The sequence below is a fragment of the Eurosta solidaginis genome, chromosome 2 (genome assembly GCF_040869045.1).
Source record: "Eurosta solidaginis isolate ZX-2024a chromosome 2, ASM4086904v1, whole genome shotgun sequence".
Classification (NCBI taxonomy): Eukaryota; Metazoa; Arthropoda; class Insecta; order Diptera; family Tephritidae; genus Eurosta; species Eurosta solidaginis.
This window is the reverse complement of record NC_090320.1, coordinates 40494290-40514409: the sequence shown is the minus strand read 5'-3', so window position 1 is coordinate 40514409 and position 20120 is coordinate 40494290. Positions and strand designations below refer to the sequence as shown.

General features: G+C 39.1%; 1 protein-coding gene across 1 annotated transcript in view; it reads right to left on the bottom strand.

Moving 5' to 3' along the window:
* Window positions 1-222: 222 nt before the first annotated feature.
* LOC137241496 (uncharacterized) overlaps window positions 223-20120 on the bottom strand; it is a 34069-nt gene continuing 14171 nt past the window's right edge. Inside the window, exons 2-3 of the mRNA XM_067769099.1 lie at window positions 940-1096; window positions 223-878 (exon numbers count right to left, since the gene is read on the bottom strand). Of these exons, the coding sequence (XP_067625200.1) occupies window positions 223-878; window positions 940-1063 (780 nt within the window). The 5' untranslated portion in view covers window positions 1064-1096. The remainder of the gene's footprint in view (window positions 879-939; window positions 1097-20120) is intronic.

Sequence of the window (20120 nt, the reverse complement as noted above, 5' to 3'; positions counted from 1 at the left end):
GATTATAGAAACCCGCTGAAAAAAATTTTTTAAATACTCCGTTGAGCTCACTGGAATTCAACTAGCGGAACTCATTAGTAGACAAATATTTGTTATTCTTCAAGATTGTTTATTAAAGCACAAGAGTACTTCTAAATTTTTTATTTTTAGTGAAATTTCAAATATAAAATTATTTGCATTTTTCCAGTCCCTCATAATCATTACTACAAGTCCCTCGAGGCTTTAGAAATTCAACGGTTCACGCAACCGCTCTTCGCTCCAACCCAAAGCAATGTATAAAAGATTCCAAAGCTCATCTAAAGGCATGCCTATCTTAGACCAGGCATTTTTCAAATATACATAATCTGGGTTCTGACGGTACAACTTAAGTATAGCTTCATATTCATAAGTTTTTGTTGTACGTACAGCGCGCATCAGATACCAGTCACTATTTTTCAAAGTTTCAAATAAGTCACGCAGTTTTTGCTGAGGCAATATGACGCATATATCCTCTAGAAGACCACTCAGGCCCGAGCGTCTTCCTACTTCTCCTTCCAATGCACCTTCTTGCTGTATTTCACCCTCATTCTTTTTCAATTTGGATAGCTCAGAAAGTTGTAGTAAATCTTTTACAAAATCGGTGCAGAATTTTAAATCCAAATTCAATTTATAACAAGCGAAATCGCGTAGTCCAATATATTCGCGCGATTGAGTCAAGTTGGCAACGCCCTGGCGATAATCATTCGAATTCAAAAATTGCATCATGGCGCGCACTTCAGGATCGTTGGCAGCTCTACGTACAATGCTGCGAATTCGTGGGAGTGGCAGCAATTTCTTGGCTTGAATGAAAAGATTGTGTATGCCTAAGCCATTGGGTGCATCGCAGGGACCGAGATTATCTAAGGAAAACAAACTTTGAGTTTAAAAACTCTTAATAGTAGAATTTAAAAAAACTCTTACCCTTTGCCTCTGTGGGAAACATAGGCGCCATTGGATTTGGATTCACTTCAAAACGTGATGGATCACCTGGTATTGGATCGCTATCCCAAACGGGCTGCCAATTGATTTTTTCTTGTTCCTGCATTTCTACCTCATAAGGCACATCCTGGCTTGTACTCTGCTCCAAATAAGCAACAACCAACAACAGCATGGTCAGCGAAAACATCTTCATAATTAGCTCTACTTATTCTTATCGCCTCAAATTAGCACAAAAGACCTTTTTGGTATTTTCACTTTGAGTTCTCTTAACTTACTTAATCTTGCTTGGTATTGTCGTACGCTTTTATATGAATCATCTTTTAGGTCAGTCTGAACTTTGCTATACTTAAATTAAATTAAGTCAATATTTTATTTTTCAGGTTTAATGGGAACTTGAAAAAAGTTTATGTAGGTGAAGGGATTTAATTGTTGGTTATTTATTTTAAGTTTATGGTTGCGTAGTCCAATTACAAAAGTTCTTCTTTCAATACGCAAATAATTGGCTTTGTTAATTTAAGTAAAATTCTTAAATTTATTTTGAGAACATCTTTCAGTCGCATACAGATGTTGGGCGGACTTCAAGCAAGATTGCCAGTTCAATTAAAAAGCTTTGATGTCACGCACCAACCGTTTTCGCTTCTTGGACTCTCTCAAACTTAATGTGAAAATCGTACTACGCCAGAAGTTTAAATGTCAAAGCAGATAAAAAAAAGTCATCAGCTGATTTCCAGCCATCATCTGTGTGGTTTTCCATGTGAGAGTCATCACCATTACGACAGTAACCAAAACAAATTCGGCTGGGGCGACGAGCACGGCATTTTACTTTGTCTCCTACTTCCTCGTTTTCTTTCGTCATTATTTTTCTGTTGGGCTTCAGCTCCAAGCCGCAATCTCTGTTCGTTGTACAGTCGGTTTAAGAAAAACAAAGCTTCCGTGGCTATCCTTGCGAGCAGGGGGCCGGGCTAGGATTGCCACGAGCCTTGCATGCTGGAGTATGAGAGTTGGTGATACTTAGTTCACGGGCGACATCAGCTCACCTAGTTGACGGAGGTTCTTAGGGCAAAAGGGGTCTTGGGTGTTGGTGATTCTTAATTTAGGGGACATCTTCTCACCTGATCGCCGGACGCTCTTAGGGCACATGAAGTCTTTTTTTCATCGGACTTGGGATTAGCGATCTTCTTACAGGTAAAGGGTGATAATTTTCCCGAATGGCAAGGCCGTTCTGAAGGAGCCACTGGCGCACCTTGTAGAACGGCCATAACCGTTTAAACGGTTAAGCGCAAATTAGGTAAGTAAGTAAGCAAGGCCGCTCTATAGGGCTTGGAATCATATGTCCATAACATAAAGCCGATCGCTGTCTGCCGCATATCTCTCACTAAGATGACCCAGAACTTCTGCTACAGACTTATATGAGTACCTGGGCATCGCTTCCCAAGGCAGTCGGTTCTATGTACCGGAGCGACTCGGGATTTTTCCCGACCAAGGACTGTCATTTCAGTGTGACCCCATCTAATTTGTTTCGTCCCTTCCACAAATTGTCATCCTCCCAGCAGCTCCTTGCAGTAGGACTGCTCCATATTCTCTTACTCCGGGAAGGCATCGAATCCAATCCGGGTGCGTCTCCTGACCCCGGTCCTGAGAAATGGTTTTGCTGCATCTGCCGGAAAAGAATCTTCTTGGGACGGTCATACTCTGTTCAGTGTGTCTCGTGCAAGGGATGGTTGCATCGGACAGGTTGTCCTGGGCTTGATCCCAAAACCCGACGTCCACGTAACTTTTATAAATCTTTTGTGGCTCCTTGCTGTTCACGCCCAAGGGCGTCCCGTAGTCTACGTCTAAGCGCCCCCCCCACTACCTTCCAGCAGCCCCGCTGCTCAGCAAGCCACAACAAGTACCCGCTGCTGCTCGCGCCCCACGGCGCCAACAACTCAAACAGCTGCTACCACTCATAACTACAATCTTCGTTGTAGAGTCGGAAGCAATGCTGAGCAACAGCCCCTGCCCCCGTCGTCTCCCCCCCTCTTTTCCTGCAGCAATCGTGTAGGTCAGGGAAACAGACTCTTAGTCCCTACCTCCGTTTGCACCGTTTGCCAGCACAGAATATATATGTTTGCGACATCCGCCCAATGCAGCTCCTGCCTTGGGTGGTGCCACTTCCCTAGATGTTCTGGTCTCCGCGACGGCAACCCCCCGACGGGTTTCATCGCACCATGTTGCCAGGACGCAAACCCTAATCATCCGGGTACCCCAATGCTTGCCCAAGGACGCCCAGTCCTAGGGCCACAACAGCAATTGCGTCCTGGCCTTCCCCAACCCAGGCGTATTCACCCGTCACTTACCCCCAGAGTAGCGACGTCTCCCCTTATGCACTTCAGAATTCTGCAGTTAAACTGTAATGGACTAACTGCGAAGATTACGGTGATAGTCGATTTCATGAAGCGGCACAACATCCCCATTGCTGCGATTCAAGAGACTAAACTCACAGCAAGATCTGCACTGCAGACCTGCTCTGGGTATAACGTCCACAGGAAAGACCGCGAGAGCGGAAATGGAGGCGGTCTCGCGTTTATCATACACCACTCTGTGCAATATTGTATATTTGATCCTAGCATCGACCGCAGGGACAATGTCTTAGAACGTCAAGGCCTATCTGTCCGGTCAGGCGATGCAAACCTAGAAATCATCAACATCTACATCCCTCCTGCCACCTGTTGCCCCAGTGGATACCGCCCTAATATCAGGGCCTTACTCACTGGCAACAATCGCATTATCTTAGGCGATTTCAATGCCCATCATGATCTATGGCATTCAAACTTGCGGGCGGACAGTAGGGGTGAGATGTTGGCGGATCAAATAGAAGAAACGACGTTCTGCACAATAAACGGAGACGCCACCACACGTATGGTAGGAAGCTGTCACAGCTTGCCAGATATCTCAATCGTGAGCGCAGAACTCGTAAACTGCATCAACTGGCAGCCGATGGTAACATTGGCATCCGACCACCTGCCCATACTTATTTCGCTTGAGCGTACCGCCGACTTCATCATCACTGAAAAACGCACTTTCATAAACTTCAAAAAAGGAAAGTGGGAAGAATATAAATCCTTTACAGACAGCCGCCTTGCAGCCCTCCCTATCCCGACTGATGCCCGCCAAGGGGAGCGTGCCTTCCGTAAGGTCATTAAATCCGCCTCGGCACATTTCATTCCCACCGGGAGAATTCCCGAAATCCGGCCCCACTTCCCGGCGGAGGCCGCAAACTTAGCGAGAGAACGTGACCTTATAAGACAGCTTGACCCAGGCGACCCCCAAATAAGGGATATAAACCAACGCATCAGATTGCTTGTAGATGAACACAAGCGGGCGAAATGGGAGGAGCACCTAAGAGGTTGTAACCTCTCTACCGGTGTGGGTAAACTTTGGTCCACCGTAAAGTCCCTATCGAATCCGACTAAGCACAAAGACAAAGTTTCCATCGCCTTTGGCGACAAAGTGCTGTCGGACGGGAAAAAATGCGCGAGCGCTTTCTGCCGACAATATATAATGCATCCTACGGTCGACAAAGATAGACGGAGAGCCAATAGACGCGCACATAAACACAAATTTAGCGCGTCACCAATCACCATCACCGCTAAAGAGGTTGAGAACGCCATTGGTCGTGCTAAACCATCCAAAGCAGTGGGCCCAGACGGCATAGCCATGCCGATGCTTAAAAACCTAGGGAAAGAGGGGCTCAAATATTTAGCGCATGTCTTCAATCTGTCTCTTTCCACCTTTGTCATACCTGAGAAATGGAAAATGGCCAAGGTGGTCCCGCTACTAAAGCCTGGGAAATCAGCTAACATAGGTGAGTCGTATCGTCCGATATCTCTCCTATCGCCAGTGGCAAAGACGCTTGAAGCCAAAATTGCTTGAAGCCAAATTGCGGTTTAAATCAATACCCCCACCATAGAACAGTACTCGTAGCGCTAGACCTATCAAAAGCTTTTGATACGGTCAACCATGGCTCGTTACTGCAGGACCTGGAAGGGTCTACCCTTCCCCCATGTCTTAAAAGGTGGACCGCAAATTATCTGGGTTGTCGGCAGGCATCGGTGCAATTTAGAAACGAAACATCTAAACCAAGGAGAATTAAACAGGGGGTGCCACAGGGTGGTGTCCTATCCCCACTTTTGTTTAATTTCTACATATCTAAGATACCTTCACCACCGGAAGGAGTCACAATCGTTTCCTACGCCGATGACTGCACAATAATGGCCACAGGCCCAGGCCCAAAGATCGATGCGCTATGCAATAAAATAAACGGCTACCTCCCTGATCTCCCCAGTTTTTTTCGCCTCGCGAAACCTGGCATTATCACCGACTAAATCTTCCGCGACCTTATTTACAACATGGACGCCCCAAATGTCGACCACTTTGAACATCCACGTCGATGGCACTACGCTACCGACTGTCCGACACCCCAAAATCTTGGGTGTGACGTTTGATCAGGATCTACATTTTGGTGAGCACGCAGCCGCAATTGTTCCGAGAATTCAGAGCCGTAACAAAATCTTCAAATCCCTCGCTGGCAGTACTTGGGGAAAAGATAAAGAAACGCTCATGACTACATACAAAGCAATTAGCCAGCCGATTACGTGCTACGCGTCACCCATATGGTCGCCAAGCCTAAAAATCACCTACTGGAAGAAACTACAGGCCTGCCAAAATACTGCTCTCAGAATCGCCACGAGCTGTCTTCTTATGTCCCCAGAACACCATCTGCATAATGAGGCGACAATACTCCCCATCAGGGAGAGAAATGAGATGCTGACCAAACAGTTCCTGTTGAATACCCAGAAACCTGGGCATCCCAACAGACATCTGATTGATGAACCAGCACCGCCTAGGGGCTTAAGGAGTCATCTCCGTAAGCATTTTGAGGAAATACGGCACCTGAGAACCCAGCCGTATGAAGTGAAAAAACACAAGCAGGTCCTTGGTTAACTCCATAAACAGGCGTCGGACCTTTATGCCGGGAATTGCCCGGTGAATCCAGTGCTTAACGAAAATTATCCAAAACTTGCGGAAGAGGAACGCATACTCCCCAGGGAAACGCGTGTCACTCTTGCTCAAATTCGTTCTGGATACTGTAACAGGTTAAACCCTTACCTATCCAGAATCAACCCCGACATACAAAATGTATGCCCCGCTTGCAATGTGTCCCCACATGACACCAACCATCTCTTCAATTGTAATGTGAAACCAACGCCTCTAACACCCCTTTCCTTATGGTCCACCCATGTTGAAACGGCAAGTTTCCTTGGACTCCCGTTAGAGGATATTGATGGCAATTTGTGATCGGTCGCGGCTACTAGGTGGGGCGAGCATTGCTACAACAACAACAACAACAACAGTACCTGGGCATAGGGATATTGAATGCAAATTTAGAGTTGATGAGCTTGCTACACATGCTTCCCAAAAATTATTCGGTACGTATAACTTTGGACTTTCATGTTAGGGTGATTGTCCATGTTCAGAGTCCTCACCTATCACTGTTATCTTCTTACTTTAAATGAAATTTGGCACAGAGATAATGCATCACCTTCTAAGACTTTCTTCCTAGGTGTTGCCACTCAGCATGTTTCACAAGGTTGCCACCTATTCGAAATTAAAAAAAATGCATGAGATATGCCGATATGGGTATCAAACGAAAGATATTTCACTCCGCATTACAGTAGGGACATTTTTGAGTAGGGTTGCGATTTAGGGTTGCCACCTATTCGAAATTAAAAAAAAAATGCTTGAGATATGCCGATATGGGTATCAAACGAAAGGTATTTCACTACGCATTACAATAGGGACATTTTTGAGTAGGGTTGCCATTTAGGGTTGCCACCTATTCGAAATTAAAAAAATTGCATGAGGTATGTCGATATGGGTATCAAACGAAAGGTATTTCACTCCGCATTACAAAAGGGACATTTTTGAGTAGGGTTGCCATTTAGGGTTGCCACCTATTCGAAATAAAAAAAAAATTGTATGAAATATGCCGATATGGGTATCAAACGAAAGGTATTACACCCCGCATTATAATAGGGACATTTTTGAGTAGGGTTGCCATTAAGGGTTGCCACCTATTCGAAATTAAAAAAAAATTGCATGAGATATGCCGATATGGGTATCAAACGAAAGATATTTCACGCCGCATTACAGTAGGGACATTTTTGAGTAGGGTTGCGATTTAGGGTTGCCACCTATTCGAAATTAAAAAAAAATTGCTTGTGATATGCCGATATGGGTATCAAACGAAAGGTATTTCACTCCGCATCGCAAAAGGGACATTTTTGAGTAGGGTTGCCATTTAAGGTTGCCACCTATTCGAAATTAAAAAAATTGCATGAAATATGCCGATATGGGTGTAGTATCCTTTTTTATTATTTATATTTTTATTAAGAATATTCACATATAAAGAGTATAACTTCTTGAAGGTAAAAATTGAATCCAACTCAAAATTTTTGAAAATTAAAATATCAAAATTGAAAATTAAAATATTGATGGAACATATTAAAATACAAATTTCAAAGTAACTTAAACACAAAGTTAAATAAAAATAAGAACCCTACATTACTCCCCCTTCCAGAGAATTAACATTAAATAAATTAAATGTGACTTTCTTCTTTGTTTTAATGTTATTGTGATGAGTGTTAGAGTTGTTAGGTAACGTTTCAATAATCGCTGATTTTAGCCTGTCAATCGGGATAGTTTTGATCTCATTATCAATTTCTATTTTAAAATACTTCCTGTTTTTTTCAAGTATCTTGTATGGACCTTCATACGGTTGTTGTAAAGAACGGTTATTAATTAAACGAACAAAAACAAATTTACATGTTTGCAAATCTTTCGGAACATAAAAACCAATATTAGAGTTATGATGATTTAAACTCGAATGAACATTTCTAAATTTTTCACGTAATTTACCCAAAATTTAATTTGATGATGAATTTTCAGATGTTGGAACAATAAGTTCACCGGGTAATCTTAAATTTTGTCCAAGAACCATTTCAGCCGGTGTAGCCGAAATATCTTCTTTAAATGTTGATCGCAAACCTAACAGTATTAGAGGTAGCTCTCCATACCAATCTCTGGTTCCATTTGTAGCCATTAAAGAAGATTTCAATTGCCTATGAAATCGCTCTACCATGCCATTCGCTTTAGGATGATAAGCTGACGTTGTAATTTGATGACTACCTAATAACTTTGTTAATTCTGTAAACAATTTTGAAGTAAATTGAGCACCCTGATCAGTAGTTATTTCTAGAGGTACACCAAACCGAGATATATATTCACATAAAAATTTATTTGCAATTGTTTCTGCAGAAATTTCCCTTAATCCGTATGCTTCTGGCCAACGTGTGAATCTATCGATAATAGTCAAAATATATCGAAGTCCCTTTGAAATAGGTAAAGGTCCTACAATATCTAAATGAATATGTTCGAATCTTTTGTTCGGTATTGAAATTTTACTAACTGGTGACTTCGTATGTCGATAAACTTTAGATTTTTGACAACTAATACATTCCTTGGACCATCTATTAATTTCTTTATTCATGTTTGGCCAAAAATATTTTTTTATAATTAGACGGCGAGTGGCTTTAGTACCCGGATGCACTATCCCATGTAACTTATCAAATACTGTTTTGCGTAAATTATTTGGAACGAACGGTCTAGGACAATCTCCGGATGATTCACACCATATATTGAAATTTAAAACAGGAATTTTAACTAATTTTAAATTTTGAAATGATTGTTGAGATACAAGATTGTTTAGCTAATCATCTTGTTGCTGTTCCTTTTCTAAAATTTTAAAATTAAGTTCTGAATTTTGAATTGCTTCTATTTCAAATGCCCTAGATAAAGTATCGGCTACTACATTTGCTTGTCCAGTAATATGTTGAATATCATTTGTAAATTGTGCAATAAATTCAAGATGTCTGGTTTGTCGTGGACTACGTTCAGTTTTTGAATTTAGAGCAAAAACTAAGGGCTTGTGATCAGTAAACACAGTGAATTCTCTTCCTTCTAATAGATATCGAAAATGTTTAATATTAAGATAAATTGCTAATAGCTCTCTATCAAAAGCACTATATTTCATTTCAGCTGGTGAAAGTTTCTTCGAATAGAATGCGAGAGGTTCAGACTTATTGTTGAAATTTTGTTGTAGAACACCACCGACTGCCGTATTGGATGCATCTACAGTTAAAGTTAATTTTGCATCTTTGCTAAAATGATTTAACAAGACCTTAGATGCAAACTTGTCTTTAATGCATTCAAACGCTTTAATAGATTTATCATCCCAAACTAGAGTTTTGTCTCGGTTTTTACTTGTTTTATTAATTAAATCATATATAACTCCAGTAAATTCGGCTAATTGTGAAATATATCTATGGTAATAGTTAACCATACCAATAAACTTTTGAGTTTGTTTAATGGATTTTGGTAGTTCAAAATCTCGAATAGCTTTTATTCTATTTTCCGATGGGCGTATTCCTAATTCAGAAATACTATGTCCTAGAAAATTAATTCTAGTAACACCAAAAATGCATTTATTTGGTTTCACACTCAAACCATATTCACACAAACGTTCAAAAAGTATACGGAGATCTTTAATATGTTGCTCTTCACTCTCGCTAGCAACTAAAATATCATCAATGTACGCGTAAACAAAATCTAATTCATTTACAACTTCATTGATGAATCTTTGAAAAGTTTGTGCTGAGTTCCTCAAACAAAAAGGCATTCGAATGAACTCAAACATGCCAAAAGGAGTAGTAATCGCCGTTTTATAAATATCTTCTTCTGCCATTGGAATTTGATGATACGCTCTAACAAGATCTAATTTTGAAAATATCTTTTTATTTCTTAGATTAATATTAAAATCCTGAATATGTGGTAAAGGATAGCGGTCAGGAACAGTAACAGTATTAAGTCGTCTAAAATCACCACAGGGATGCCAATCATTACTTTCCTTTTTTGGTACTAAATTAAGTGGTGAAGCTACAGAAGAATTTGATGATCTACAAATTCCAGTTTTTACAAGAAAATCAAATTCAGCTTTAGCTACCTTAAATTTGATTGGGTCTAGACGTCTGGGCTTTGGGAAAGGAAGATTGCCTTCTGTAACAAGTCTATGAACTGTGGCGTGTTTAACTGGTTTTGAATAGTTTGGCTCTTCTATAAGAGAAGGAAATTCTTTCAACAATTTTGTGTATTGATTTTCTACTGAAAACATTTTTGGAAGAGAGATGTTACAATAGTACGAAATTGTGTTAACTGATAAATTTGTTAATGGATCTATTAAACATTTGTTTTTAACATCAATATGTAGTCCATATTTGCATAAAAAATCTGCACCTATAATCGGCTTTGCTATATCAGCTATCAAAAACACAAAAGGAAATTCCCGTCTTAAACCTAAATTAACATTTACAAGTTTTTTTCCATATGTAAAAATCGTTGAACCATTGGCTGCTGTTAAAATAATATCTGATGATTTTTTTGTACACGAGAATTTCGAAGCTGGAAGCACAGAAATTTCTGCCCCACTATCAATCAAAAATTTTAACCTGTTTTCTTTGTCAAATATAAATAAGCGACGAGTTGATATTTCTGAAATTCCGTTATTTGTCGCTGCAACAACGGAACATTTTAGTTTGTTGGATTACTATTTTTTACAAACGCGCATGGTTCCTCACATCTCCAGCTTTATTTCCGAATTTGTAATGATATCTACATAACCAGTTGGGATTATCACGAGATTTCGAACGATATCTAACAGGACTTCTAAAACTATTTCTACTTTTTGAACGTGATCTTGAATAATTCTGACTAATTTCTTTTTTAATTTCACTTAATTCCAAAGATAATTTTTGAAAATTTTCACAAATTAAAGATGTTGTCTTAACCAAATTAGTAATAATAGAATTTTCACCTTTAGAATTTTGAGAACTGTTTATCAAAGCAATTTCATTTTTACTGATAACTTCCCAAACGTTATCAGCTAATTTAGTTAGATCATTTATGTCATTGAAATTCGAACTTGTTAAAATTACATTCAAGTTTTTGGGTAATTTTCGCATCCAACGTTTCTTTAACATTTCTTGGCTAAAATTAGAACCAGAAAGTAGAACTAAAGATCGGTAAAATTCTGAAGGCTTGCGATCACCCATTTCAGAATCAGACAACACTTTATCTAATTTTGCATTCTCACTTAAGGAATGTCTTTCGATCAAAGTTTGTTTTAATGCAGAATATTTATTTATTTCCGGTAGATTTTGAATAAAATCCAAAATCGTCATTATGACATCCTGAGGTAATGCAGTAATAATATACTCATATTTGGTCGTTTCTTGAGTAATTTTTTTAGTATTGAACTGCATTTCAGCATGTATGAACCATGCCTCAGGACAACTTGTCCAAAACTGAGGAAGTTTCACTGAAGTGGAAAAAATTTCGTTATTGTTTTCGTTCGCATATGGATTTATTAGATCATTTTGCGAAGAAACACCTTCTAAATCAATAAGCGAATCGTTAACCCGATGTGTTGGTGTAGACGTGTTTCTGTCGTTTGGTGGCGTGCGAAGCATAATTGAAATGGAATCTCAAAAATCAAAAAAATTAATTTTTTAAAATAACGTTCAAAACTCAACGTTATTAAATGCAAAATATTCTTTTAAATCTCCAGAAGAAAGAGTTTACAATTATTTAAAATGTATTAAATTTTAATTTCAGATAAACCTTAACTAATATAGTTATATATATATTTAAAATATATCAAAATTTACATACATAGTTCTGAATAACAGCTCACCATTTCTTCCTTATTTTGATTTGTTGTTGCTTGTTATATCTATCGTTATTGTTGTTATTGTTGTAACTTACGTTCTCTTTATGGAGCTGTGTTGACGGCTGACGTGTTGTGTTAAACTCAGCGCACTTTTCCGGTTTTTTAAGTTACCGGTAAGTCACTTTTGGAAATCTATTTCTGGATTTGAACGAATTTGCATTTGGTCTATTGCAATTCATGCACTTTTAATTAAAACATGAGTTGTTGAAAGCTCTTCTTGAATTGATGTGTTGTTGTCGGTGCTGCTGGGCTATTTGTTTGTACTTGTTGTTGTTTAATTTTGAGCTGCTATTGTTGAAATTTTCGGATTTATGTAGTTTTACGCCAAAACCAATATTTTTTTTTAATATTCATTTCTTCTATAATTTCTGCTTTGAAATTGCTTTTGTTTTTGTAATTCTAGTTTAAATGTTTATTGCCAATTGTCGTTCAACAATATGATGTAACTGATAAAAATTATATATTGTAAATTCAAAAATTTTAGAACTGAATTTGAACTGATGGTCACACTAATCTTTGGTTTGTTCGAATTTCTGCCTGATTTTAGGCGCACTAATAAATTATGTTTGTTTGGGGTAGTAAATTTTTATGCGTACAATAAATGTTTAAAATATCACATTCTTTTTTGTTTAAAGGTTGATGTTTAGTTAAATCCTCCTGGCAGGTTTGCCAATTGTAGTATCCTTTTTTATTATTTATAATTTTATTAAGAATATTCACATATAAAGAGTATAACTTCTTGAAGGTAAAAATTGAATCCAACTCAAAATTTTTGAAAATTAAAATATCAAAATTGAAAATTAAAATATTGATGGAACATATTAAAATACAAATTTCAAAGTAACTTAAACACAAAGTTAAATAAAAATAAGATCCCTACAATGGGTATCAAACGAAAGGTATTACACCCCGCATTACAATAGGGACATTTTTGAGTAGGGTTGCCATTTAGGGTTGCCACCTATTCGAAATTAAAAAAATTGAATTAGATATGCCGATATGGGTACCAAACGAAAGGTATTTCAATCCGCATTACAATAGGGACATTTTTGAGTAGGGTTGCCATTTAGGGTTGGGGTAGTTACACGAAATAGTACTCTACTTACTCATATTCTATTAAAGCTTTAAAGGAGAACATTAAAGTTAAAAATCTTCGTAAAAAAATCTTACACATGATTCGACTTACTTTTCTTAATTTCACACACGCTAATAAAATTGAAATGCAATATCAAGGCACCGTGGCAAATTCTAGCAAAATATATTTAAATGCATATGTTTGGCAAATATGAAATGAATAATTGCAATTTCTCACAAATTACTATTAGAAAGATTTCTGACCATAGCAAAAAGATATCTCACCATGGTAATTTGCTACCGTTGAACACTAGAGGCATATGTTCAATTTGAAAACGACATCTAACCATTTAACTACTTACCTACAGATGGCGCTTAGGGAAGTAAGTTGACATTTAATTAAACTAACTGATAGTTGTCATTCATGAAATCTACAAGTTTTTGGAATTTAATAAAATTGTGAGACTTTCATAGTTTATAACTAAAAAAATTTTTGAAATTAATAATTCGGCACATAAAGATACTCGAGAAACGTTGCCAGCACGAAACCTTGCCGAGCAAAGCTCGGTCGCCCAGGTACTACTATATATATATATATATATTATAGATACTCACGCCGCAAGGATAGGCGTCGAGTTTTACGACTACACCCGCAGATGCATATGTATTTTTTAAGGATCTTGCGGAGGTATCCTAGGTAGATATAAGGCGACTGTTAAAATCTATTTACTCTACGAATTGGTTCGATTTGACCAAAAGGTTTTGTGATCAAAAATAACGAATTATAGGAACGAATTGTTTATAGAATGAATTGTGCGTGAGATGAATTTTCAGTAGGATAAATTGTCCGTGGGATGAATTATCCGCGGAATGAATTGTCGTTTTTTTTCTAGGAGGAGGAAGCAACGAAGCCTCAAAGTCAGTGTGTGACTTTAACTCGAACAAAAGCTTCTACATTGTCAGTACCATTCGCCTCAGGATGAATTGTGCGTGGGAGGAATTGTCCTTGAGATGAATTGTTCGTGGGATGAATATTCCTGAGGAGAATTGTCCATTTTTTTACAATGAGGAAGTATCGAAAGCTTCAAGGTCTGTGTGGGACTTCAAGCCGAACTAAACCTCCTACCGTCTAAATACCATTCGCCCAGAATGAACTGTACCTGGGATGAAATGTCCGTGGGATTAAATGTTCATTTGACTAATTGTCGGTAGGTTGAGTTGCCCGATTTTTTATTTACAAGGAGGCAGCTTCGGAAGCCTCAAAGTTGGACCTTAATCCGAACTAAACCTCCTACCGTGAAAGGATAGTAAGCCTCAAATTCGGTGTGGGACTTTAACTCTATGCTTCTTGCCATCTCAGTACCATTCGCTCCAAATTAGCTGTCCACTTGATGAGTTGTCTGTGGAATGAATTGTCCGTTTTTTTATTTTGTTTTTTTTTTAGGAGGAGGAAACATCGAAAACCTCAAAGTCAGTGGGACTTGAACCTGATCTCTACCTCCAACCGTCTCAGTACCATTCCTCGTGTTGAATTGTCAGAGGGATGAATTGTCCGTGGGACGCGGGATGAATTGTCTTTGGGATGAATTGTCCTTGAACCAAAGCTAAATCGTAACGCGGTACGATCAGCCAAGTACTACTTAACATTTATTGAACGTGAATTAATACGTTTCTAAGTGTCGCCTTTTTGTTGCTATTCCTTTATTCATCATTTAGGTACATACTAATTTTATATGCTTTTTAATCCTAATTGTGTGGAATAATTATAGGCGCGCTCTAAGAGAAGGGGGCATTCATATGGCTAAGTGGAATATATACACTTGTGGAATTTATACACTAGTATAAAGTATGAACGTTGGAAATTTCAAGTTCAATACTCAGCTCCCGAGAAGCTAGCTGATGAAGACGTGAAATTCAGAAACATGTGAATTAATACGTTTAAGCTTTAAGTGAACTTAATTTTTTTATTTGCCTTTAAGAATTTTTTTTTTTTAGAAATACAAATTCCCAGAGCATACTTTGCCAAATATTCTCACTTGAAAATCGTTCATAATAATCCAGCATCAGCTTACACGCACGTTTACGCATGAGTAGGACACATATTTGTATTACTCCCTCATGATTTACCAATAAATGCAGCTTAAGCATTTGCAATCATTATCATTCAAAGTAAAAATTATGACTGATAGCCCCCGCTGGGGATAATATTTATTGTAGTTGTAGTCAACAGCATGAAAAAAGCTTTTCAGCAAAAATTTTAAATTATGGCTTTGATGCTGTCAGTCACGCCAACGTCATACTTGGCAACACAAAGCCAACCTCTTTTTAACAATATTTTGTGGCACGCATCAGCTGGTGTAATCAGCAATAAACGAAGTGAAGTCCTTTCAGCGGAAAACTTAAATAAGCAATATCTCCGCAATAATTTGAAGCAGAAATACAATATTTGGCATGGAGACTCCATTTATGAGGAACTTGAGGTGGGTTATGCAGAGAGAGTGGTAGTGGTACTGATAGTGGTATTGGTATTAGTTGAAGTGGTGGTGATAGGTAGAGATAGTCAAGCGTGAATCCAACATTTGGTATAGAGATTCCATTTATGAGGAAATTGAGATGGTTTACATAAAGGAAGTGGTTGTAATAGTGGTGGTTGTAGAGGTAGTGTTGGTCGTGGTCGTAGTGGTAGTAGTAGTAGTGGTTGTGATAGTGGTAGTGGGAATTGGTTTGGGAATGGGAAGGAGAAGTAGAATGAGAAGGAAATGGTTATAAAGGGAATAACAGACAGAAAGGTAGATAAAATTGGGATATACAGTGAAAGCGGTAAGGTAGGACCGCTTTTTAAAAGTATTCAAACTTGGGGCAGGACAACGCCTTAGGGATATTCTAGTTGATAGCAAAAAAAATGGTTGCCACAGTTAAGTGAAACACAAAAATATATGATGCTGTGAAAATCAAGTTTTTCGGAGAGTAGGAATGCCTTTCAATCATTCAAGAAGTATAAATTCCTAGGATGTCTGTGTATTGGAAAGCAAAACAGCAGTAATTTTTCCTGAATGGATGCAGCTGAATATGCATACAGGAAAAACAAACTGGTTCAAATTTCCCTTCCTTCCAAAATGAAGTGCATGGGGTACACCGTGGCAGGCTTTCTCGAAATTTAATGTGATTTCTTACTTACTTGGCTCAACGGTTTAAACAATTATGGTCGTCCAACAAGACGTGTCGCCAGTCGCTTGGGGGTTGGGCTAACTGGCGCCAATTGGTAATACCACCTGATCATTCCAGCTGTGTGGTGGCTGCCTTCTTCCTCTGCTTGCATAAGCAGATTTCGATAAGAACACTTCTTTAGCTCAAGCATCTTCTTTTATTCGCATAACATGACCTAGCCAACGTAGCCGCTGTGTTTTAATTCGCTGAACTATGCTGTTGTCTGCATAAAGCTCATCATTAAATCTGTTTCCGTACTCGCCGTCGCCAACGCGTGAAGGCACATGAATCTTTGGAAGAACTTTTCTCTCGAACACTCCTAGAGGCGCCTCATCTGATGTTGTCATAGTACATGCTTCTGCACCATATAGCAGGACGGGTGCGATAACTGACTTGTAGAGCATGGTTTTCGTTTGCCGAGAGAGGACTACCTAGTCCATAGTCCCAGTAGCATATATTGGTAAGAGTGATTCTTTGCTGGATTTCAAAGCTAGGTTTAGGCACCGTTTCAGCATATAAAAAAACTAAGAGGGTCATCCCTCACAGAGGCCTACCGATTGAAAATGGTAGTTAATGAAATCTAAGATACTTACATCTAGAGTATAAGAAAGGGGGTAGATGAATGGCCATATCCGTAAAACTTCCCTTAATCTTTGGGAAGTATTTCTGCGGCTATAACAACAACAACTTATTGATATTGATCAGAAGTAAATCCTGCCAAACGACTAGCGCGCTCATGGAAACGGCTCCTTGCGGCATTTCGCCATTGCAGGATTAAGGGGGTTGAGGGAATCAAGCGGGCTTAAGGGAGTCCAACAAAAACAAAACTGTTCCTGTTGATGAAAAAAATTTAAATCCCTTCTACAACTTACCGTATCTAAACGGCACAGCGATAAATCTGTCTTCTGAGGCTAAATGTCTTAGCATGATTCTCGTCTCCGAACTGATTGGGAAAATTAATGTTTAAGAACTGTCAAATGTTGTTGTTGTTGTTGTAGCGATAAGGTTGCTCCCCTAGGCCTTTGGGGAGTGCTATCGATGTGATGGTCCTTTGCCGGATACAGATCCGGTACGCTTCGGTAACACAGCACCATTAAAGTGCTAGCCCGACCATCTCGGGAACGATTTATGTGGCCACATTAAACCTTCAGGCCATTTCCTCCCTCCCTACCCCCAAGTTCCATGAGGAGCTTGGGGTCGCCAGAGCCTCGTCTGTTAGTGAAACAGGATTCGCCGCGGATAGGTGAGGTTGACAACTGGGTTTGGAGAAGCTACACAGCCCCTTGAATCTGGTATTTCAGTCGCCTCTTACGACAGACATACCTACCGCGGGTATATTCTGACCCCCTAACCCGCTGGGCGAGAACTGTCAATTCATCACTTTCTATGTTGCTGACTCACCTTCTATGTCGCCCTCTCAGCGAAGCCTACCGTTACTTTTTTTAATACCGCTTGAAAAGCGAAACTTTCTGACTGAAAGCTTGCACTGAGTTCAAAAGTGGTATATATAGAAGTGGCTTTCACTGTGTCAAAACCAGTGGTGGTTTACTGACTTTCAAGCAATTGTCCACAAATCCAAGCTGAGATTTAGTAGACGAAAGTTTCAGCAATCGCATTGTGAGGTTTGAATTACAAGATATTTAAATGATTTCTAAATGAAAATACAATAATACAAATTGTTCAATCTTTAACCGCAAATTAGGTATGTGGCTTCGCTTAAGTGCTTTTACTACACCACAGAGGAAATCGGATATTATTGAGCATTTATTTATAGGAGTTCATATGTTAGTTGAAACGTCTATTTCTGTCGGCGCTATTTGGCGGCATAAACAAAGCATTACTTACTATTTCAATTGTGGACTCAATATTTATTTACATACAAACAGGAGGCTAAATGAGAGTACTGGCTGTTGACATTATGAAGCACTCGATGACAGCTTAGATATCGGTCATTTGTGTGGTTATCAACGCACAGCTGTGTAGGCGCCCACGTACGTCCTGACATATGAAAGTCAAATCACTTGAAAGCAAATTAATGCTGTTGTCGTAGTTTTAATATATTTAGATAAGAACTGTTAGGGCTTAAAACACATGACATTAGTATTAGAAGGTACATTCATAGGCGTAAGTGAAAAGAGGAAGGTGGAGTTGAAAAAGAAGGAGAAAGATATATGTGACGTTAAAGGTGAATGTTCTGAATATATTTGATAAACCACCGACTTAAAATACCTTTCGTTTGATACCCATATCATTCCGAATGCATCACATTTTTTTAATTTTAAAAGGGTGGCAGCCTCTTAAAACACATTCAGTGGCATAATCAGGGCATAAGCAGAGGTTAAAATGTAGTACGCAAGTGATGGCCTATACCGATGAACTGGCAAACTTTATCAATGGGTAGTTCTTAAGCACCTTATGCTGGCCATTCCGGTGGTAACATCCGGTTCCAAGTTCACTGAACTGCCAGTCAAGCCACGGAAAGTGGAACTGGTTGTTTTCGCTGGCGGATATGAGACTTTGTTGGTAGAGTGTGACGGAATTTAGTACCCTAAGGTTCCATAACACCTTGCCCGTGCAGCCATTTACCCGGGAGACCAGATTTCTACAGCCTCTTCCCTAGTTGCAGTAACACAGACGTGGTCATCGCCCCTGTTATATCTACATAAACACTCGTTTAAAATAAAAGCAATAAATGACTCACACCTAGCGTTGATATCTGAACTATCCGTTATCTGATGGTGGGAACTAGCATCGGTTTGATTATGATTGCTGACGGCGGTTCCGAAGCATCGTCGTTGGCCATGTATTCCAAGACCAGCAACAACGGCCTTTCAACAATGTTATATTGTCATTTCTGGAATTACACAGAAGAAATGCTCTCTTTGAGCATGTACATAGGATCTCGGCCTACCTGCCTCCATATGAACCATAATAATTTATTTTACCCTCCTATGCTCAGATGTATTTCCGCCCCTACTTGGGTATTGCCTCTGGAGAAGGACTATATTTCCTCCGCCTTGTTCAATGCATAGCAAAAGATTTGTATAGATCATCTTGACGTTCTGTAGGTTTATCTGACGAAGCAACATGATTTCTCCAGCATTTCTCCTCTGACACTTTTGGTACTAAAATCCTCTAATGTTGTTGATGTTATTATTGTGGTGAGGACACTGCCCGAAGGCTTTTGGGATTGTTACCGATGTTTATGGTCCTTTGCCGGATGCAGATCCGGTACGTTCCGGTAATAAGCACCATTAAGGTATTAGCCCTCGGGAAAGATTTAGTATGACCACATGAAACCTTCAAGGACATACCACTCTCCCACACCTTAGATCCATGAGGAACTTGGGGTCGCCAGAGCGACGGCGTTTAAAGAAACAGGATTCATCACAGCTAGGTGAGGTTGACAATTGGGTTGGAGAAGTTATATACTCGTATTACGCTATACAACTCTTTGAACCAATTTGGTATTATAGTCGCCTCTTACGACAGGCATACCTGCCGCGGGTATATTCTAAGCCCCCTAACCCGCTGCAGGGGGGAACTTGTGTACGTTTGCTGTTTGAGAACTCCTTCTTAACATCAGGTATTTCTTTAAGCCGTAATTACTTAGCTGTGAATATCGCACCACAGTAAACCGTTAAGCCGATAGCTTTTCACAACGTTGTGTATGGATTGATATTGGCTGGCTTAAAAGCAAACAAAACAATTAAACACGGTACTAAGCCATAGCGTTAGTTATAATAGGAGCTATCATATGCTACCAAGACTGTTTAAGTCTCAAGCATATAAGAATTTCAAATCCTATCAAGAATATGCGCAAAGCGCTGTCTAAAATTATAAACATATAACACTTGCTAGATATGACTTCCATCTTTTAGTACCTACTAATAACTTCCGTTCTAAAATAATAATAAACAAGTAAGGGTGTCTAAATTCGGGTGTAACCGAACATTATATAATCTGCGTGAATTTTAATTGTACAGTTCATTTCAGA